This window comes from Felis catus, chromosome B2, assembly GCF_018350175.1.
Source record: "Felis catus isolate Fca126 chromosome B2, F.catus_Fca126_mat1.0, whole genome shotgun sequence".
Classification (NCBI taxonomy): Eukaryota; Metazoa; Chordata; class Mammalia; order Carnivora; family Felidae; genus Felis; species Felis catus.
In genome coordinates this window covers 13463331-13484967 of record NC_058372.1, presented here as the reverse complement: position 1 = coordinate 13484967, position 21637 = coordinate 13463331, and the positions used below count along the sequence as shown (strand labels likewise).

The 21637-nt window shown below is 55.5% G+C and overlaps 2 protein-coding genes and 1 long non-coding RNA gene across 11 annotated transcripts in view; 2 read left to right on the top strand and 1 right to left on the bottom strand.

The window, feature by feature from the left end:
• JARID2 (jumonji and AT-rich interaction domain containing 2) overlaps positions 1–11094 on the top strand; it is a 274188-nt gene extending 263094 nt beyond the window's left edge. For all 8 annotated transcript variants that reach the window (XM_023253662.2, XM_045057089.1, XM_023253664.2 and 5 more), the window contains 5 exons: positions 489–671; positions 1347–1477; positions 2097–2280; positions 5407–5514; positions 9095–11094. In XM_023253662.2, coding sequence (XP_023109430.2) covers positions 489–671; positions 1347–1477; positions 2097–2280; positions 5407–5514; positions 9095–9277 — 789 coding nt within the window. In that variant the 3' untranslated portion in view covers positions 9278–11094. The remainder of the gene's footprint in view (positions 1–488; positions 672–1346; positions 1478–2096; positions 2281–5406; positions 5515–9094) is intronic.
• A 424-nt stretch (positions 11095–11518) lies between these two features.
• The window catches only part of DTNBP1 (dystrobrevin binding protein 1), a 131655-nt gene continuing 121536 nt past the window's right edge, over positions 11519–21637 (bottom strand). For both annotated transcript variants that reach the window (XM_023253668.2, XM_023253667.2), the window contains 2 exons: positions 13007–13150; positions 11519–11837 (listed from right to left, as the gene is read on the bottom strand). In XM_023253668.2, coding sequence (XP_023109436.2) covers positions 11638–11837; positions 13007–13150 — 344 coding nt within the window. In that variant the 3' untranslated portion in view covers positions 11519–11637. The remainder of the gene's footprint in view (positions 11838–13006; positions 13151–21637) is intronic.
• On the top strand, positions 13150–19617 carry LOC123385288. The gene is made up of 2 exons (XR_006597535.1): positions 13150–14614; positions 19068–19617. It is a non-coding gene; the product is annotated as an uncharacterized LOC123385288 (long non-coding RNA).

Genomic DNA, 21637 nt, shown 5'->3' with positions numbered 1-21637 from the left:
TGCGAGATTATGACCTGAGCTGAAGTCGGATGCTTAACCGACTGAGCCACCCAGGCGGCCCCTTTAACGTTTATTTTTGAGAGAGAGTGTGAGCGGGGCAGGGGCAGAGAGACAAGGAGACACAGAATCCGAAGCAGGCTCCAGGCTCTGAGCTGTCGGCACAGAGCCCGATGTGGGGCTTGAACCCACGAATCGCGAGATCGTGACCTGAGCCCAAGTCGGACGCCTAACCGACTGAGCCACCCAGGCGCCCCTGTGTCTTTATTTTCTCAAAGGAGAAGCAAATCTTTAATACTAAACCTCATCCAACTCCTGGCCAGCAGGTCCCTTCTGTCCCGACACCCCCCCTCCTGGCCAGCAGGGGTGCCTGTCGGTCCACTCGCTGGGGGAGGGGCTGGCGGAGCTGTCACAGAAGGGGGGCTCTGGGCGGCGGATAGTGGTTGGGGGCGACAGCCAGGAAAGCCCCCGAGCCCGGCCTGTCTCCCTAGATCTCCCCGGAGGTGCTGTGCAGGGAGGGGATCAAGGTTCACAGGACCGTGCAGCAGAGCGGTCAGTTTGTCGTCTGCTTCCCGGGGTCCTTTGTGTCCAAAGTGTGCTGCGGCTACAGCGTCTCTGAGACCGTGCACTTCGCCACCACCCAGTGGACGAGTATGGGCTTCGAGACGGCCAAGGTAAGGTGGGACCAGCCCCCGCGTGGGTGCACAGCAGTGCACACGGCCCTGCACGCGCGGGTCTGACGTTAGGTGAAGGTGACGCTGAGTTTCAGAATATGAGTTTTGAAACCTCTTAAGAGGCAGCCGAGGGGTTTTTTCTAAAAGGAAAGTTTGTATCATGAGAGGTTTTGAATTCTGTTGTTGACTCCCCGCACGGTGTTGGGAACACAGTACGGAACGAGTTGAAGGTAAAACTTCAAAGAAGAGAAGCGGGTGCGGATTTTTAGGTGTATTTATTGTGAGAGAGAAAGTGCGAGTGGGGGACGGAGAGAGAGGGGGAGAGAGAATCCTCCGTGCGGAGCCCGACGCAGGGCTTGAACCCACGAACCATGGGATCATGACTTGAGCTGAAGTCGGCTGCTTGACCAAGTGTGTCACCAGGTGCCCCCGCACCCATTTTAAATCCGTGGCACCTGCCTTGTGGTTGGTGGCCCCAAGCGATGACCTTCCCGCTGCCTCGTGCTGGTCTCCCAGGCGGGCAGGAACGCTCCCAGGATTCCCAGTTGCGTTGAATCCAGATGGAAGTCAGAGTTTGAGAATTCAGACGGCCCCCCACCTTCCAAATGAGGGAGAACCCCCGGCAGCCGCCTGGTGAGGAAGATCTGCCCTGAAGGCTGTGACCCCCTCTTGCAGGAAATGAAGCGTCGCCACATAGCTAAGCCGTTCTCCATGGAGAAGCTCCTCTACCAGATTGCACAAGCGGAAGCAAAAAAGGAGAACGGCCCCACTCTCAGTACCATCTCCGCCCTTCTGGATGAGCTCAGGTGACGGAGTCTGGGTTCTGGGCCCAGCAGGGCAAGGGTAGCGCCCAGGAGCCACAGACCGAGGCCGGTCCCGCGCACAGGGGGAAGGGGGGGCGGCGGGACAAGGGCCAACTCTCGGAACCACGGGGCCCACCTGGTGCTCGCCGGTGGAGACTTGGGGGAGAGTGGTGGCTTTTCTTCTTGCTCTCTCGCTGCCTCACGTGTGGGGTTAGTACCTGTCGCCGGGCCCTCAACAGGACGTCAGCCGCCTGTGGGAGGGAGTGGGGGCGGGGTGGCCCCCGAGAGGAGAGGGACCCGCAGCCCCCGGGCCCAGCCCGGCCCCGCACGTCCATTTTGGCGCACGGTGCTCCCCACTCAGCCCTCCCGCCGCCCCGCCGCGGTCCGGCTCGCCCACCGCCTCCGCTTGTGGCCCGTGGCTCCCGCCAAGTCCGAGACCCCGTCCTGGCTTCCGTCCTCCGCGGTCAGAGGGGAGACCCCACGGGTGGAGGCGGCTCAGGGCCGAAGCCGAAGCTCGCCTCCCGGGCGCGACTCCCTCCGGCCGGGGGGCGGGGCCCGGCGGAGGCAGAGGCCGGCGTGGCCCGACGGCGCCCTGACGCCCGCCCCCTCTCGGTCCGCGCAGGGACACGGAGCTGCGGCAGCGGCGGCAGCTGTTCGAGGCCGGCCTCCACTCGTCCGCGCGCTACGGCAGCCACGACGGCAACGGCGCCATGGCGGATGGCAAGAAAAAGCCTCGAAAGTGGCTGCAGCTGGAGACGTCAGAGAGGAGGTGTCAGGTCTGCCAGCACCTGTGCTACCTGTCCATGGTGAGCCCGGGCGTGCGGCCGCGGGTCGGGACGGTTTTCGCCCCTGCCCCGTGCTCCTCTCTCCTCTGCCCTGCACTCCTGCCCGTCCTTCCCCCCCCCCCCCAACCAGGCCGCTGCCCCCGAACGAAGGGCCTGGGCCCCGCGAGTCCTCGGCTCTTGCCTCGGGGTCAGGGTCCAGTGCGCTGCCCTGCGGAGTTGGGGCTGTCTTGGGGCAGAACGGACGGTCCCCCCAGCGGAGCAGCCCTGCTTCCAGCCTCCTGGCCTCTGGCGGAAGTGCTGCTCCTGCGGTCGTCCGCCCCGCTTCCGTCCTCGTTGGCTTCCACAGCGGCCCCGCCGGTGTCCCCGGCCCGCCCAGCCCTGGGCTTAGCCGTGTTCGTGCGGTCACTGTGTCTCCCCACGGCCGTCCCAGGCCAGAGCGGGGCTCGGACACCTCAGGGGAATGGCCGCGGGCTGGTGTGGCCCGTGGGGGTGGCCGCCCCCACACAGGGCCGTCTGGACGCCGTGCAGCTGTGCCCGGTGCTCACGGCCTCCCAGAGACTGGAGCTTAGTGTCCTCACACTCGCCGTGGCACTGACGTCCCACGTGGTGGCCGAGGCACGGGGCATCAGGCACACCCCTGTCCCCCTCCTGGCCTCGTGGCTGGAGGACGCCGCCTCACCGTGTTCCCCAGCCCTCGGCCGGGTGCCCTGCAGAGGTGGGGGACCCCCGGCTGCTCCCATGGAGTCAGAAGGCTGAGAGAAGGGGAGAACTGCGTTAGTCCGTACTGCACGCGGGGGGCTTGGACGACCGTCCCTCCCCTCCCCTCCCCTCCCCTCCCCACTCTCGGGGCTGCGAGTCTGGGCTCCGGGAGGCGGTAGTGTGGGTTTCGTCCGAGGCCTCTAGGTCCTTGGCGAGCAGATGGCCACGGTCTCCCCGGGTCTTCTTCACGTGTGCCCTCCCCCAGCCCTCACCCGGAGGGTCTAGGTCTTAACCCCTTCTTGTAAGGACACCAGTCCTACTTGGACCGGACCCTCCCTGTGACCTCATTTTACCCCAGTTGCCTTGTTCTGGGCCCCGCCTCCAGATACAGTCCCATTCTGAGGTACTGGGCGTTAGGACTTACCTGATTGGGGGCGCGGGGGGAGCGGGGGGGATAGAATGGCATGCACAGCGGCCACACACGTGCACACGGATGCTTCCCAACTTAGGACGTTTCCACTTTACGATGGTCCAAAGCTGGTAGGCATTTCGTGGAAACTGTACTCGGATTTTTACTTTAGAGCCGCGCCCTCACCCCTCCCCCCCGCCATGTGCCACGGGGTCCCCCGTGTGACGCAGAGCAGCGGTGACCGCGGCTCCCAGCCAGCTCTGCAGTCACGAGGCTGAACGGCCGATTCTCTCACAACCGCTCTGCCCCATACAGCCCTTCCGGTCTCACGTTCAGCACGGCATTCAAGCAGTCACACGGGACAGTCAGCGGTGTCTTGTCACATAGGCTTTGTGCTGCGGGACTGGGCCCAGCGTAGACTGCTGTCGGGAGCACGCGTCAGGGGGGCCCGGCCGAGCCGTGCTGTCCGGGAGGTTAGCTGCCTAATGTGCAGTTTCAGCTTTAGGAGGTTTTCAGCTCTCAGCGGCTGGATCGGGGTGTAGCCCTCTTAGAAGTCCAGGAAGATCTGTGTTTTCTTCCGCCTTAGTCTTTCTTTTCCAAGGCATTTCTAAGGAGAGAAAATCAAGAGCCATGCTCTCTGAGAGAAAGAAAAGCATAAGCATTTCCCCGGGTCTTTAAAATGCTTTGTGAGCATGGCTCATAAAAGCCACATAGTCCCGTGGGCGTCCCTCTTGTGTTGGAACGGAGTTACTCCCGTGGGAAAGTGTCCTGTTACTTCCCACGACCATGAACAGCACTGTCACGACCTCCGTGCGGGGCACTGGCCTGTTCCCGTGGGTTTGTTTTCAGGCTGTCACTAGGCATTTCCTAGCAGCCTGACTGTTGTTTTAAGAAAGCCTACGTTGCAGTGCCTCCGTAAGCATCTGATTCTCGCTTTTGGCTCAGGTCATGATCTCACGGTTTCTGAGTTCGAGTCCCAAGTAGGGCTCTGTGCTGACCATGTGGAGCCTGCTTGGGATCCTGTCTCCTTTTTCTCTCTTCTCTCTGCCCCCTCCCCTGCTCACGCTTGCTTCCTTTCTTTCTCTTACATAAATAAAAAACTTTATTAAGTTACTTAGAAAAGAAAGCTTGTATCATCCTGAATTCATAGGTAAAAATTGAGGTTGTATTTTGATTCACAACTTTCAGTGCTTGGATTAGTAATAAGATTGTATTTTTGTTTACGGTTTCCTATTTTTGTCTATTCCTGTCCTGAGCCTGAGTGTCTTTAAAAGGCAATGGGTTTCTTCCCTTAAGTGTCACTCCTTTACTCCGGCGGCTGGCTGTTTCTCCTCAGTCTTTATGAAAAGGCCTGTGAACCTCTCGCGTCTTCTGTGTGAAGGCAGCATTTTCCCGAATTTCCTTCTAAATGAGACCAGGACTAGAAGTTGGGGGGATGGGGACAGGGACAGGGGGAGGGCCCCCATGCAAACCAGCTGTCCCTCTGCACCCTCCCCACCCCTAAATCTTCATGTCTGTGGCGGATCAGGCCCTGTGCTGCCTACAGGGACCCTGGGCCCCAGGCCCTGGTGTGCGCTTCCCGCTGCCAGAGGCTTTCCCACGGGCTGGCAGGCGGTCGGGGCCTGTCCGGCTTGCAGATCACCCAGGAGGCAGTTGGAGTTTCGGGGCAGGTTCGGGCAGAGGCATCGGGTCCCCCAGGGGCGTGCGGGGGGCAGCCTCTGGGTAACCAGCAGAATCGATCGCGCCGCTGAAATGTTCGGGGTGCGTTTCCCGGTCACCCTGCCACATTTTCTCCCCAGGTGGTTTGTGTGCACAAGGTCCCGGAAGGCCCAGTGCCTGAGAGCTTATCAGCGGCACCATGGTCTCATCCTGTCTCCTCCAGCCTGTCGCTGGCGAGAACCCCTCCTGGGAAGGGGCAGCAGAGATCGGGAGGGGACTTTAGCTGGGGTCGGGCCTCCCTGAGTTGCCCCTGCTCCCTCCGGGGGGGGGGGGGGCCGATGGCTTCTGCACCTCAGGACCGGCCGCCGCTGTTCCCACAGGTCGTGCAGGAGAACGAGAACGTGGTTTTCTGCCTGGAGTGTGCTCTGCGCCACGTGGAGAAGCAGAAGTCCTGTCGAGGGCTGAAGCTGATGTACCGCTACGATGAGGTCAGTCCGCACCGGGGGGACCTGTGCCCTGCTCGGCCTTTCCACAGAGGTGAACAGCTGGTGTGAACGGAGGCTGAGGGCACCCAGTGTGGTGCTGGGTCCCTGTCTGGATGGCCTGACTCCACAGAAAGTGGGGTTGGGGGGGGGTCCAGCCTGTGTCCGATCCGACCTGGGGAGCCCTAGGAACTAACAATGGGGAGATTTGTTTACTTCCACAAACTTCGTTCTATCTCAGTTTTCTTCTTCCAGTTAATGGGGACCCCTGGCTCACCTCCCCCTGCACGGGAGCCTGGCCCACTCTCCCCTACAGTGTCTCCATCAGCACCAGTGGCCGCCAGGGCCTCCATTTACAAGGGCGGGATCTGGGTGCTGGCCCCACTGGTTGGCTAGGCTGCTGAGGAAATGAGGGACTGTGCTGTCCCCTCCGGGCAGGGTTCAGATCCAGGGGCACGGTGGGCCACCTGTGCATGTCCATCGCGAGACAGATGCAGACGGGGGCGGGGGGGGGGTGTGAGGGAAGGGAAGGACAGGTCGTGGTGCGGACAGCACAGGAAGATCAGGGCCTTGTCTCTGGGTGGGGGGCCCCCTGTGAGCGGCATTGGCCGCTTCAGGGGCCTCAGAGCCAAGGCTGTCTCTGGTTTTCCCGGAAAAGCCCGATTCTAGGGTTCTGGGGCCAGGGCCAGACAGCCTTCCTCGCTGCAGCCCTGCAGAGCCCCCTCGGCCACCACCTCCCATAGCCGTGCACTTTACCTGCCGCGGTCACCCCCACAGCGAGCAGCCACCAGGGTGGGGGTCAGTGCGAGGAGGAGCTCGGGGTCTGCCGAGAATCCCGCTGCACTGGTGACCGACACCTGGCGCCGGTGACCCTCGTGACTGCGCCATCTGCCCGGGGCTAGGGTGGGGGCAGGGGGCGCGTGGGGGCGCGGACGCCTTGGGTCACTCCTGGAAGTGCTGCAGACCGTGCCCGGCATCTTTCATCTCCATAGAAACTCCCGTGTAACCAACATCAGGTCAAGAACGCGGAGCATCTGATACAAGCCACTGCTGGGCTCCCGGCGGGGCTGCCGCGCACGAGGCCAGGGGATGGCTCTGGGTCCTCATCCAAGGGCCCTGGGCGGAAATATGAAGTCTTGTCTTTCTGCATCCAGCTCCCCAGATCCCGTTCCAGCTTTGTATAAGTGCCAGTCCAGCCAGTTCTCGCCACTTCTGTGCTTCTGCTCTGGTCCGGGGTGTCGCGCCTCACGGTCCCCTGATGGCCCCTGTGTCGCTGAGTCCCCGGTCGTCTGCAGAGGCAGACTTCATCCGAAGCCCTCGCTCGCGCGCTCGGTTGGTGGTGTCCGTCAGCCGGCACGGAGAGCAGGTGCCACTGGGCTAGGGCTGTCCCCGCAGCGAGCAGTGGGCCCGCACCTCGGTGACTTCCTGGCACGGTCCAGCATGAACGCTTTGGGCTGCTGGGCAGTTGCTTGCGCGGCGACTGGAGGACGTGTCTCACGTCTTGACTGACCCGGAACATTTCTTGAGGGCGGGGGGTGGGGGTGGGGGTCACCTTTCAGATCACTGTGGTGCTGTGTCCCCTACCCTGGGCGGCTGCACACACCCTTGCACCAGGCCCTCCCAGGCCCCCAGCAGGGCCCCGCCCCCAGGGCTGTATCTGCCGTAGGCCCCTCTGTCCCGCAGGCCCCCGCACCCAGATCTCAGTGGGGGTGGGTCCTGGGTGAGGTGACCATGTTTGGCGTCACACGTCTCTGCTCCGGGCAGGACTCTGGAGGGCGTGGTGGCGCATCTGTGGGGGCTCAGGCTGCGGGTCGGTGGGGGTAATAAGCTTTTGGCGGAATAAGCTTGAGCTGAGAACAGATCCGGGCCTGGCTTTTAGGGTGTGTGTCGTGAAGGCATAACCTCCCTGCTGCTCCGCTGTACCCGCGGACATCAGAGCCCGCGACAAAGACACCCTCAGCGGGGAATCAGAACAGCACGGTCAGCCCACGCGGTGCCGCCCACATGCTGGGGGGCTTCGCCCTCAGGGTTTCAGGCTCTACAAAATCTGGGTTCTTCCATCTGTAGCCCATTGTCTTTTGTGACCGGAATATGGGACAGAGAATCCTGTCTGTAGGGTCTGTGTGAAGCTTAATCACTTTGATGAGTAAGAGAAAAGGGCATAGAAGCTGCCTACTTCGTCATTGGACTAATTTTAGTAAATGAGAATCTGAATCCGCTCCTTCGTTAAGCTGTGTGCTTTTTAACTCTGTAATTTCTGGTTCTTGGCTGGGTTTCAGAAGTGCCTTGTGAGGGCACCGCAGCTCTGGTTGGAAGGCCCGGTGTTTGGGGCACACAGATCCCGGGTCCGAGCCCCCCGGGCCGGCCGAGGGAGCCGCAGGGCGTAGGCAGGGCCCTGCCCGGCCCGTGCTGCCCCGAAAGCTTAAGCCACAGGTTTTAAAGCAGCTCATCTATTTATCTTCCTTTAGCAAGTTTATCATAAGTGCTTGAAAAAATGGCCACAGACAGCGTTTGCGCAGACGGGCGGCCCTGTTGCTTCTAGGGTGCTTTTCACTTTCTTCCCACACGGTTTTCACTTCTTCGCCTTTAACACCTTCCACTTCCGTGAGGAGAGGCTCCTGTTGTGGGAGGGCCAGCTTCGGACTCAGGTGAACCCCAGGCCTTTGAGTGAAGGATAAGCAACCCCCCTCCTCGCCCCCGCCTGTGTCCACATGGTTCCCTCTGACCCTGGTCCAGAGCAGGTGCTTCTGAAAGGTCTGGCCATATGCCATTTTGGTATTTCCCTCCACGGTTTCTCGTAAAACTGCATGGTTCTGACAGCAAAATGGTTCCCTTGGTTGACTTTAAGGATGCTTGCTAATCATCTCCCCTTCGCGGAGGAGGGGATGCCAGAAATATCCAGAAGTAGACACGTGTATTTATCTGCAAGGCCAGGTGAAGGAAGGCTCGAGTGCCCGGGCAGCTGGAATGACACTGCCCTAGGCACTTGTCCTCTTCGGGGCAAGAAGCCTCTGGGACGCCCCCGTGAGCCTCGGGGGCAGGCAGAGCCCAGCCCCCCTGCAGCCCTGCCCCTGCGTGCTGGTGCGGGCAGCCCCGTTACCCTGTCCGCGCACGGAGGCCATCTCCCGGGTGGCTGGGTCGTGTGGCCGCGGGACGGTGACCCGCTCTTGCTGTTTGGGTGGCCCAGGCTCCGGAGCGAGGGACACAACGTACTGGGTACAGTTGTAGGACTTAAGGGATTTCAGTGACCCTGCCGGCCGCGGGGCGGTGCCGTGGTGGGGGCTCGGAGGCTAGGACGCACGTTGCGGCAGGTGCTCTGCCCCTCATCCCTCCGGGCCATGAAGTGGCAGGTGTGTCTGTGAGAAGCAAGGGGCCCGCTTTAGGGGCCTGGTTCTCAAGGATCTTTCGGCCTGGTTCCCGAGCCGCCGCCTCAGAATCGCTTCTCCCGGTGTCTGTGAACCGCCTCCGGGGGGCAGCACTCCGTGGCCCCCCCGGTCCTGTGCTGTGGTGGTGAGCGTCACCCCGGGAGGGGTCTGGGATCGCGTGCTTCTGGTCTGTTAATTGTCTTCCTCTCTCCCGGAAACAGGAGCAGATCATCAGTCTGGTCAATCAGATCTGCGGCAAAGTGTCTGGTAAGAATGGCAGCATCGAGAACCGTCTCGGCAAACCCACACCGAAAAGAGGGCCCCGCAAGAGGGCGACCGTGGACGTGCCGCCACCCCGGCTTTCCTCCTCCGGTTCCCCCCGAAGTGCTTCGAGCTCGTCGTGAAGATGCCAACACCCGTGTCGATCGATATATATTTTTTTGTAATTATGATATTCTAGTTTGGAGTACTTGCTGTAGGATACAAGCTGTCTTTGCACTAGCTCTAAAGAAGATTTTCTTCTGGTTTTAGAGAACTAATTTTGTTTTAGCATTAAACTGTTGAACTTTTTTTTGTACTTAGAATACCTAGATACTGCAGTCAGATTTTGGAAACTGCCGTATATTCACTGTTTTAAAAACCCTTGAGGGGGCTGTATTAATTTGTATCGCCCCTGTGGCTGAAAAAAGCCTTTTTGGTTTTTTGTTTTGTTTTGGTTTTTTTGTTTTTTGTTTTGGTTTTTTTTTTTGGTAACTTGGGGGGAAAAAAGGCTTTTTTAACCCATTTTCGAAGAGGGTGAAGTTTGGAGAACAAATTTTAAAAAACCAGTCATGTGAGCAGATTTTTCTAGCGAGGAAAAGGGATAGGAGACACACACACACACACACACACACAAAACTTGAAAAGAAATGGCTTTACTTTGGCTGTCTTTTCTTCTGTCATGTGCAAAATGAGTTTGTAATTTTTAAAACCGGAGAACCCCCATTTTGTTTCTTTGGGCGGTTATGGCAGCTGAAGGCGGACGTTGTTTCCTAACCCGAGGCAAAATGCGGAAGCGGACGACGAGGTTCTCTTTACCAGCACATCTCTATGCATCTGTTTAAGGGAAAGAGGAGAGCGAGAGAAGAAAGCAGACTGCCTGCCTTGGAGGGGTCACGTGAGGGAAACCTGTGCCTGATTTCATTAGGAAATCCATTCTGTTATTTTTTGGTGCTGTTGGCTACTTTATCAAAAAACCCTTCAATAGCATCCTTAAGAAAAAAAAAAAACCACAAAAAAACAAAAAAGGAAAAAAAAGTGATCGAAGCCGAAAGTGCTTCTTTGTCCTAGACGTGCAATCTCTCTAACATTCCGTCTTCATGTCACTGCTTGGTTTACACCTTCACAAGTCAGCATTAATCTTTCTTTCTAAACTCGTTTCGTTGACGGTCACACTTAGAGCCACTAGGAGGTCTGCAGTTCTTTCTGAATGTGAAAATGCATTTGCGCTCATCTTGTCTATTTTTTCTCTTCATGTTGTAACAAAAAGAAAAAGAAAAAAGAAAAAAAAAAGAACCCCATCCCTTTTGTACATACGCCTGTAAATTGTTTTAAATACTTGAGCCTTTTTCTCGGTGGGGGGTGGGGAGGGTGCGAGGACAAGATGAAGAAAAGCCTTACGTTTCCGTTTCTTCATCGGGTGGATTGGATGCTTACAGGGTTTTTCTTGTAACATTTATAAGTGCTGCTTACATCACTGAACAACAACAACAAAATAATAATGGAGTAGCTGTTGCCCTTCTCCGGTTGTGTGTACAGTACGTGTGGAATAAAAAAGGGAACTGTTTTCACGAGCTGTCCTTTGTTTCGTAATTGGATCCATCGAGCCCGTAGCTACTCATATGCACTGAGCTTGCCAGTGGGACTGTCGGGAGCGTCCTGTGATACACTTTGTCGGTTGTTGTTGCAGAAGACTGAACTGTTTTTGGAATATTTAACAATTACATAAACAGAGTCACGTGTGTTCCACTGTGGTTGTCCGGTTTTTATGGCCTTGCTGTGTACTTTCCCTCTTTTTGACAGTAAACTTCTGCCTCTGGCTTACAGTTTGACATTTAATTTATTAGCGCTGCTCTGCACTCCTCCCGCGGGAGGGAAGACTTCATGTTGTTTATTGCCAGTTTTTTGTTTACTTTTCAGGTTTGTACTACAAGGTTTAATAATAAAAACGAAGTTTTTTTGAGACTGGTCTCTGTTTTCCGGTGAACGGGCAGAGGGCTGCGACCCCCCCCCCCCATTCTGTCTGCAGGTGGTTCTCGGAAACCCCGTCGCTTAGGCCCCACGGAAGCGGCTTAGCTCTCACTCCCTGCGCCCGCCGGCCAGTGGCACGTCGTGGGACGCGACAGCAGGCCGGGCCGCCCTCCCTCACTAGGCTCCGGGCTACCAGTGGTGGCCAAGGGGCCCCTGCGTGCGACCCGCTCCTCAGCAGGAGGAAGGAGGGAGTGGTGGAGCGGATCGTGTGCGGTGGCCGTTGCGGGGGCCGGCTACGGCCACGCTCGGGAGGACGGACTCAGGATCGCGGGAGCAGCCCGCGTGGACACCCTCCCTGCTGTACAAATTGGAATTCGAAGCCCTTCCGCACAAACTGGCTTTGTACCCTGTCGGGGTGAAGTCCGCAAGCTTTATTGTCAGCGGTTTGTACAGTCAGGGCCTCGCACCGGCGGCAACTGCGTCACAACCAGGAGCCTCGGGGACGGCACCTGCCTCCAGGGCGGGGCGCGCACACCTACGAGTCACTGTCGTCGGTGTGCAGGGTGGCGAGGGCCGTGTCCACCTCCACTCCCTCCTCGTCGGACTGGACGACGGGGGACTCAACGCCGTCGCCGGGAGACTGCGCGGACGGTGAGGACGGCGGCTCGGCTCGCGACGCGGAGGGCCTGGGAACCTGGAGGGTGACTTCGTTCGGCCCGCCGCCCGCTTCGGGCCCTGCAAACACAACAGAGAAGCTGCCAAGGAAGTTGTGCTGGAGAGGCCTCCCCCCCCACCCGGCCACCCACGTGCGCAGAACAGAAGGGGCGCGCGGCGTTGGTTCCGGTGGCCCGGGGGCCGCAGAACCCGGCTGCCTGTCTCCGCGAGGGCAGGTGGCGCCGGGGACCCTGAGTGGACCCTCCGGCCGCCCGGGGTGGCTTCTGAGAGAAACCGCCAGAGGCACAGGCCGCCTTGCTTTGAGGAGCAGCCCAGGAACCTCGGCCATCAGGACATGTCCTGGCGAGTAACTCGGGGAGTTTTTCTCTGGGCGCCGGTCTCACCGATCTTGTAGCAGTTCTCCAAGTTCAGGGGAACTGAAGAAGGTCCTAAACCCCAGTCTGTCTGTCCCTGACTCCGGGAAAGCGCCAGGCACTCTCTGGACTGCCCTGCCCCAGCCCCCGACGGCGGGGAGGGGGAGAGCGCTGCCTCGGGGAGAAGGTAGAGGAAACACAAGTGGACAAGAAAACTGGAGGTGGGCTTCGCAGGAAGGGGGCCTAGTAGCGCCGTGACCCTGGTCTGAGCCTTTCCCTTTTTGCGCCTGTGGAAGAACAGAAGTGCTTTCGTAGCAAGGATGTGCATATGAGACAACCCTGCCCCCACCTTGTAGGGCTTGTCCCAGACTTAAATTGGGCCCAGGTAGAGGGGGGCCTTGGAAAATTTCTACTGGCCTTCCATGAATCGCAATTTGGGGAAGGCAGTAAATGGAGATCAAGTGCCTGAAGGGTGGCGACTTAACTCTTAAACTATGAGCCCAAGCTGAGCGAAAGGTCAAGCGACCACCTGTGGAGGGAGGGAGGGGGGGAAGGGCAGCACGGGAGGGGAGGGGGTGCTGAAGGTGAGCCCCAAGTTCCAGGCCTTACAGCCTGACTCCCAGAGGCCTTCTGAGCCCGAGGAAGAAGTACGACCTGGGTCCGACCGCGCGGTCCCTGGACGAATCTGGGCCGAGCACTCACAAGCTGGGAGAGGTTCACCACGGACCAACCAGAGCCTCCCTCCCCACCGCCGTGAGCCCTCAAGTGGCAGGACAAGAGGCAGAACTTAGAGACTGGCCCCGGGCGTCCAGGATCCTCCCTCTGGAGAGAGATGGCGGACGTGTGACAGACATCGTGCCAGGCTGTCGCCCCCACCTGCGGCCGGAGACGGCACGGCGGTGTCTTCGCTGCCGGAGTTCAAAAAGACGTCCAGGGCCTCCTGGTCAGACACGTCCATGAGGTCCATCTGCTCCAGCATGTCGATGTTCACCTCCATGGACGACATGCTGCCCATGGGCTCTGGGAAGAGACGGGCACGAGAAGGAATGATCCTTTTGGTCCTCAGTAACCCTTCAAGTGCATCAGTTAACTACGTATGTTCTCCAGGTATGAAATCTCTCCTGCTACTCCAGACTTTCTAAGACAGAAAACGACACACCCCAGTCGGGCCCTGTGACTCCACCCTAGACCGGCCTTGGCTGCTATTACGTGGGCCCGTTCCAGCTGTTCCGTTCACCCCCAGCCCTCGGCCTGCAGGTGCGGAACACGACCCGTTTCTGCACGAAGCAGCCCGTGGCTGCGGGGAGCAGGGTCCCGAGAGCCACATCCCCGCAGCAGTAGGAGGTTCGTTACCTCCCTGCCGACACAGCTTTGCCTTCTACGTGCAGAGGCCCCCAGACTTTATCGAGCTTCCTGGGGAAGCTGTCACTGCCCTTATGACATCTCTCTAGTCTTTGAAAAGCAGACAAGCTTTGGGCAGCTGCATGCTGGTGAGTGGGGAGCACGAGCTCTCTGTGGTGAAAGAGAAAAGTAAAATTGGCCCAGGAGCAAAAGGACATCAATACCAGGAGGGGTCCACCAGCCGGGGCCCTGGGGGAGGGCAGCCCCTGGGTCTGGAGCCCATATTCCAGCTACCTCTGTGGTCCAGAAAACAACGAGCCAATCGACGTGGTCACCCCAGGCATGACCGTCCCTGGCAGAAACAAATCATTTCTGGATGTGGAGGCCCCCTTCGCCCTGGGTCTCACAGTGATATAAAAACATAAACTCAGCCCAGTCCAGGGTCTACAGCACACGGTGGGAACCGGTCCGTCACTCGGAGCGAAGGTCAGCGGAAAGGAGCTCCGTGTAACACCCTTTACTGAGAATTCAAATGACTTTACGCATTTTAATGACCTTAAAGATGGAATCAAAAACCAGCCGAATGACTTTCAGATAGGAACATTTTAATCACTGAAATGTAAAACTGTGGGCCGGTATTAAACCGATGGTTAGGGACTAGGGCCAAACAAATTAGGAAGAATGAATAAGACCGTAGGGCGCAGAAACAGACGGAAAATGCAAACCCGCAGCACTGTCCCAGTTCTGAGACAAGAGGTGGTGGGGGACACGGACAAAGAGGCTGATTTTCTCCCAGACTTGCTGGAAGATGTGACGTCCCAGATTTAGGAAGCAAAAATCTATTCCAAGGAAGACAGATGAAAGAAATCCTCCCCTACATCACCTGCAGTGAAGCTGGGGAACGTCAGAGAGAGGGCACGAGAGGGAAGAGAAGGAAATAATTAGATTGACGGCTTCTCGACAACAATATAAGAAGACAATGGAATAAGTTCAAAGAGGTGAGATAAATGCCATTTCTAAAATTATGTAACATTAAATGGCATTTAAGATCGAGCATCAGCTACGAGCGCAGACAGCTCGTCACCACAAACCTACTCTCGCCACAGGCACAGAGTCCAGGAGGTCGGGCCCAGGATGCAGGAGGTGGGTGACTGGGAGCTCACGGGAGGGTGGGGCGGGGGGCGCGGGGGCCCCGGGGGGGGGGCCCGAGAGCCATCGCGATGTAAGACCCCATTCCGGCAGCAGAAGGGGAGGAACTGACCGTCTTAGGCACAACCTCGTTCAAGGCCAACGCTAAAATAAGAAAGCATGTAGTTTCTGTTCTTCGCAGGGGGAAGCTTACTGTAGCTGAGGTGACTCCTCGAAGTAGAGGCATGAAAGCCACGTGGTGTGGACTCGGGTGGGGTGCAGGCCCGGGGCCACTGCCACGCAGAGTCACTGCGCTGCTTCACGGCCCGACTGGTCTCGATACCGCGAGGGGTACCAGCGGGGCGGCGTCCCGAAGCTTCTCCAGGCTGACTGGTCAGGGGACACTGCCACCGGTCAGTCGTGGGCCCCGTGGGGGCTTGTGTGCGGCTGCCGGGCCACCAGAAGTCGGGCAAGCGGCAGGTTTTCTGTTCTGGCCACGGCCTGTCAGCAGGGCCTTTCTGGCGGTTGGCCTTGCTCTGACTGCAGTTTTGAAAGGGACGCAGGCTCCCTTTCATTTCCGTCTGTCCCTTTGGAAAAGGGCAGGAGTAGGATTTAAAACCGAAGAGAATGCAAAACCGGATTAAAAAGGCATGGGAACAGTACCAAGAAAGGTAGTAATGAAGCCGTGTGTCAGTAATCACAGTAAATGTAGATGAGTCGGATTTTCCAGTTAACAGATTAGAAGACTGAATTAAAGTGATAAAAATCTCGCTATGTCTAGTTTATTGGAGACACTCCCAAAACATAAGGACATTAAATTAAGAGAAACAAACAAAAGCTTAAGTAGTTACATAAGAAGAAAGCTGACCTAGCAACATTTTTTTTAAAGTTTATTTGGGAGAGAAAGAGGGCAAGCAGGGGGAGGGAGAGAGAGAATCCTAAGCAGGCTCCACACTGTCAGGCAGATAAACACAGGCCTTGATCTCACCAACTTGAGAGATCGTGACCTAAGCCAAAATCGAGTCAGACACTTAACCGAGCCAGCCAGGTGCCCCTGACATAGCAATATTGATAGGAAACAAAACAGACTTTAAGGGAAAACAAAAATATTGAAATAAATAGTACTTAGTGATTTAATAAAGTTTCAGTTTGCCTGGAGGGCAATTCGAAATTTGTGTGACATATAATTTGTGGCGATGTTTAAAGAATGGCAGAGTGACAAGAAAGATCTAACCGATCCATAACCCTGGGAAGAATGGTTTAATACACCTCTTTGATAATAAACTATACAATTCAATAATAGGGAATACTTAAACAGCCCAACTTATGATCTTGGTGGAACGGGTACACACAGAACCCTATCATTTAGAATCTTACCCTCAAATACACAGAAAACATGTAGGAAAACTAAGTCTTGAATTAAAAAAAAAAAATAAAAAACCCATTCTCCAACAACCACAATGAAGTTTATGAGAAATCAGGAACACAAGGTAACTAGAAACAACTTCACGCATTATTTAAAAACACTTCTAAACAGGTCACAAGTCAAATAAGAAATTGTAATGGAAAATCTAAAAAACCCAGGAAGAAACTTACTTGTCAGAACTTGTAGAATTCTGTTAAAAAGTGGTGAACGTTACCCTTGTAAAAAGTTCATAGCTTTGAATGCCTTATTCAGACAAGAATGCTGAAAACCAAGCCCAGTCAAATTAGACCAAAACCAAAGGAAAAAAACAAAAAACAAAACCGCCACCGAAGATGCCCAGCACTAAGGAAGAGAAACTAATGAGCTATACGATAGCAACAACAAAGCTAAAAAGTTGGGTCTTTAAGAAAACACTTAAAGATGACTGTTCTGTGTAAGACTCATCATGAAGGATGAACAGCACAAATTAGTGATCCGAGAGGGGTGGAAAAGCAAACTTCAACCCAAATACCACAAAGGCTGAGAATGATACTATGGACGTTATGCTAACACATTTGAGAACTACAGATCAACCGGACCGATTCCATGGAAAACTTTTTAAAATTGACAAGAAATAGGAAACCTTTGTACCTAGTGGAGAAAAACAGGTGGCAACTCTTCCCACAGAGAAATTACTCGGCCCCCGCAGTGTCTGAGGCTGCTTCTACCCAGCGCTTGGGAAATCAGGGAGGAGGGCTTGCCTACTGCACGTGTGGACGTCCAGCACCACTAAGAGACTGGTGCTCCCTCGGCACAGAAGCGACACAACCACAATCAAGGCCTGGACGGGTTTTCATAGAACTTGCAAATCTGACTGTAACATTTATACAGAAGTACAAAGAGCCAAGAATAGCCAAGGCAACTCTCAAGAAAGAATGCATAAACGTGTTTCGGGGTGTGTAAGAATCGCTCCAGCACACCACACAGCAAGACTTGCTGTAAGACAAGGTTTCTCGGCCAAGGCACCCACACTCTGGACCAGAGCATTCTTTGTTGTAGGGCTGTCCTGTATATTGGCAGGTGCCCAACAGCATCCCTGCATCTAGCGGATAGATGCAAACAGCACAGCCCTGCCCCAAGCACAGCAGGCAAAACTCTGGGGACTCCGCCAAATGTCCCGAGGGGACGAAACCGCCCCCAGTTGAGAGCCACTGCTTAGTGAAGAATGCAGATAGTAGAGTTTGGGCTCCAGGCTAGATAAACAGAAGAAAGAGACAGAGAAGAGAGCCCAGAAAAGACTCACCGGGTACTGCAGTGGAGACACCCAGAAACAGTGGGGAAAGAGTGCTGGGGTGGAGGCAAAGTTACTGAACTCCCCACACACAGAAAAACGAACTGGTGGTGGACTGAACAGCCAACTATAAAATGGGAAACACTGAAACTTTAAGAATAAAACACAGTAGAATGTTCTTAGAACTTGGAGTTACAGCCAAGCTCTACTTGTGTGCTTATACTTGGAGGGAAGGATTTCCTGAACAAGACACAAAAGGACAAACCATTAGCAATAAAATGGGTAGAGCCGATCATGTTGAAATAAACACACATTTAGCAAAGGCCTCTCTAGAATCCATAAGCCACGGACTGAGTGAAGGTGACTGCCTCAGATGACAATCCGTAAAGGCCAATACCACGAGCATCAGACCCCATAAGGTGGGGGGGGGGGGGGGGGGGGGAGGGGCGTCTGGGTGGCTCAGTCAGTTAAGCGTCCGAGCATCCGACTTCAGCTCGGGTCATGATCTCACAGTCCGTGGGTTTGAGCCCTACATCGGGCTCTGTGCTGACAGCTCAGAGCCTGGAGCCTGCTTTGGATTCTGTGTCTCCCTCTTTCTCTCTGCCCCTCCCCCGCTCATGCTGTGTCTCAAAGATAAATAAAAACATTTTTTTTTTAATTTTTTTTTTCAACGTTTATTTATTTTTGGGACAGAGAGAGACAGAGCATGAACGGGGGAGGGGCAGAGAGAGAGGGAGACACAGAATAGTAAACAGGCTCCAGGCTCTGAGCCATCAGCCCAGAGCCTGACGCGGGGCTCGAACTCACGGACCGTGAGATCATGACCTGGCTAAAGTCAGACGCTTAACCGACTGCGCCACCCAGGAGCCCCATAAACAATTTAAAAAATTAAAGAAAAAAAAGACCCCATAAAGGAAGACAGACAACCAGGAGGAAAATGGACAATCAAGGATATGCAAATTAAAAACAAGAGGTCATTTCATACTCACAGATTGGTAAAAATTTAAATATCAGGCACTACCCAGTGTTGACAAAGATAAGCGATGGCACATATACACACTGCTAGGGCACCGTAAACCAACGGGGGACTTGGGCAGGTAATCGGACAGAATCTAGTGAAATTACAGATAAGCACGTCAAACGACTCCGTTAATTACTGTCCCAGTGATACACCCTCAAGAAGTGGTTCTCAAAGTGTGGGCCCTCGTCCAACTGCCTCAAGAGTTCCTTTACCTGGGAGCTTGTTAGAAATGTGAACTCTCGGACCCCACCACAAGCCTACTAGATCGGAAACCCTGGGGTGGGACCAGTCTCCATGTGAACAGCCCCCCTGGTGACCGAGGCTTGCTCAAGTTTGAGGCCCACTGCCCCACAGAAACTCTCATCACATGTACGAAGACATAAGAGAACGTCCTCCACAGTGAGGTTTGGTTTTGTTTATTTTTTAGAGGGGAGGGGAGAGAGAATCTCAAGCAGGCTCAATGCTCAGCATGGAGCCCAACACGGGGCTCGATCCCACCCCTTAGGATCACGATCTGAGCCGAAATCAGGAGGTGGACACTAAACAGACCGAGCCACCCCAAATTTCAAAGTTCTAAATAAAACACTCACGGGGAGACAATCACACAAAGTTAAAACCATAAGCTGGCAATTGTGTTTTGAGATACTACTGCATTCTGGATTGTATCTTGGGGGACGCTATATGAATTTTAGTTTAGTGCGGTTTTATCTACTAATTCCATCTCTTCTAACTTTGTTAATTTCACCACTAGCCCAGACATCACGTCCCTCTCTGTCCTGGGCACTGGGTCCACTAGGGGACTTCCGAGGCCTGAGTAAGAGTGTCTCGCGGCACAGGGCGCAGCCCCCGGCTCCAGAAGATTCGACTTTGCCGAACTGCCAGTTCAGCAGGGACCCACGGGAGCCTGAGATCTAACTGTGGGCACACACACGTACGGAACAGCGTGTCTCCCAGGTGATCTGTCAAGATACCCCAGCACCCAGCAACAAAGAAAACAGGAGTCATGTTGGGTGGAAGACCGAACCCGGGTCAGGGTCGTACCAGGTTACACGTGCCCTGATGGCACTAGGACTGCTGGGCGCGTGGCGGGTGCCGGGTCCCCTCTGCTGCCTGGCGAGCTGGCGTGGCCTCGTGCCTCCTCAAGTGCCTGATGCTCCCAGCTCCGTGGGTTCTCCAGCCTCACCCTGATCCAAGGAGTCATGGGTGTCCCTTTACCCTTTACTCTGATAATTTGCTGGATAAAACTTTCCATTCCTTTGTCTTAATTAAAAAATGATGCTTTGGAAAGTGAGAAAAATTCACTGCTATTTCTGATGTAGTGGAATGAGTCCAAAATACCACATTCACTATGGAGATTTTTTACTTTGACGGATTCTCCTACATTAAACATCCCCGCGTTCATCCCTGGAGATGAACAGTCTGTAAGAAGGGGGCGTGGGACTTGCCAGGCCGGAAGTCTAAGGGATGGCTCTGAACAGCCTTGCCGAGAGATGCCTATTTGTTATCTGAATGTTTTTCCAGCTCCGGCTGAAGTAGAAAGCTAAAAAGCCCAAATCTCCAATTTTCTTCTTCAGTGCTTTCAAAATCACACATATTGGCAACATGTGCCTGACTCCCATTTTTTTCTTTTACCTTAAAAAAAAGGAGCCTAAGACTTCTTGGAAACTTGAAGAATGTTATTTTTTAAGTGTCCCAAACTGTGAGAATTCAATTCCTTAATACTTCATTGATGTCTGTCCAACAAGAGTTGGCCGGGCACCCCGCCGCGCCAGCTGGAGGGTCCCCGTGTGCCGGGGCTCTCGGTCACCGCAAGGAGGCACTTCGAACCTCCCTGCACCGGGTTCACCTCCGTGTGTGCTCCCACGTCTCCCCACGAGCACGGGCCTACCTAAGAGGCACTTCCACTTGGCCTTTCTTCCTCTGGGCCTAAAGACGTGCCGAGTGCTCGCAGGTGCTCCGGAAACATCCAGGGAACCAAGCTGGACATGCAGGGTTAACTCAGCACTGATAGTCTCTGACTGTTCCCTTCGCTGGCCAACCTCCTCCCACCTCCTGGGTGCAGCGGCTCCTTGTCCTCAGATCTGCAGTGTGTTTCCCAGGAGGTGCGTGGCTGGTACGGCCTCGATGTCTGTGTCCCCCAAACTCGTATATGGAAGTCCTGACCCCCAGTGTCATCGCAGTGTCTGGGGGTGGGGCCCCTGGGAGGCTAACAGGTGGAGATGGGGTGGGGAGGGCGGGGCCCCCGACACACCAGAGAGGGTCTCACGGCCGTGCAGGGTACAGTGACCTAACCCCTGCCCGTGACGAGACGCGAATCCCTGCAGCGAACGGGCTACTCCCTCCATAAGCGGCACCAAACCCTGCAGGCCACGAATAGCGCGCGTATTCTGAGGCAATCCGTCCGGCTTTTCTAGACGCAGACAGAATGTAGAGGAGGGCATACAAAAGGGACACAGCCAGCTCTGTGGAGACCGGATGTCCTGCTTCAAATCTGACCCGCCCTGAGGAAAGAAGCCTTATCCACGCGGCGCATCCTGTGGTGCTCTCCCAGGCGTGTCGCCATGCTACTTTTGATGTGTTTTGCCTCCATTATTTTCCTTCCTCGGTTTTTATTTCCTTAACCTCTCTCCTGGGGGCGGACACCGGATTCAAAGACAGGGAAGGAACAGAGTGAGGGGAACAGAAAGGAGCTGGGGGGTGTGGTGAGGGGCAGGGTATCGGAACAAAGACCGGGGCCAGGCTGGCCAGGGGAGAGAATGGAGGACACGGGGCTGGCGAGCGGAGGGGCTCAGGGGTGCGGAGGGGCAGGTGAGCAGAGGGGCCCGGGACGGTTGCCCGCGTGCCGTACAACCAAGCTGCTCGTGCTCCTTCTAGAGGCTGGATGAGGGACCCCGTACCGGGCTTCGCCCCTGCTCAGTTTGTTCTTGGGAACTCTCGGAGACGCGAATATTTATGAATCTGGATGTTCATCTCAGAACCGTGTATAAAGATAAAGAATCTGTTCAACTAGGGGTCTGGTTAAATGTTAACTGCGTACATCCTGACGACGCAGACGCAGCTTTGAAAATATACCCTTTTAAAGAACTGTTAGTAACACAGGGGGAAAGATCCCTGTACAGTATTTAGATAGACACAAAGCCAGATGTGTGTATGGTTTGAGACCAATTATGTACAGACTCACACACACACACACACACACACACACGAAAGAACCACCCTAAAATAGTGACGGAGATTTTACTGTGCTGTAGAATTATGGGTGATGCTTCTTTGGTTTTTACCTTTTAAAAAAAAACAAAAACAAAGCCTGCTCCATGTTTT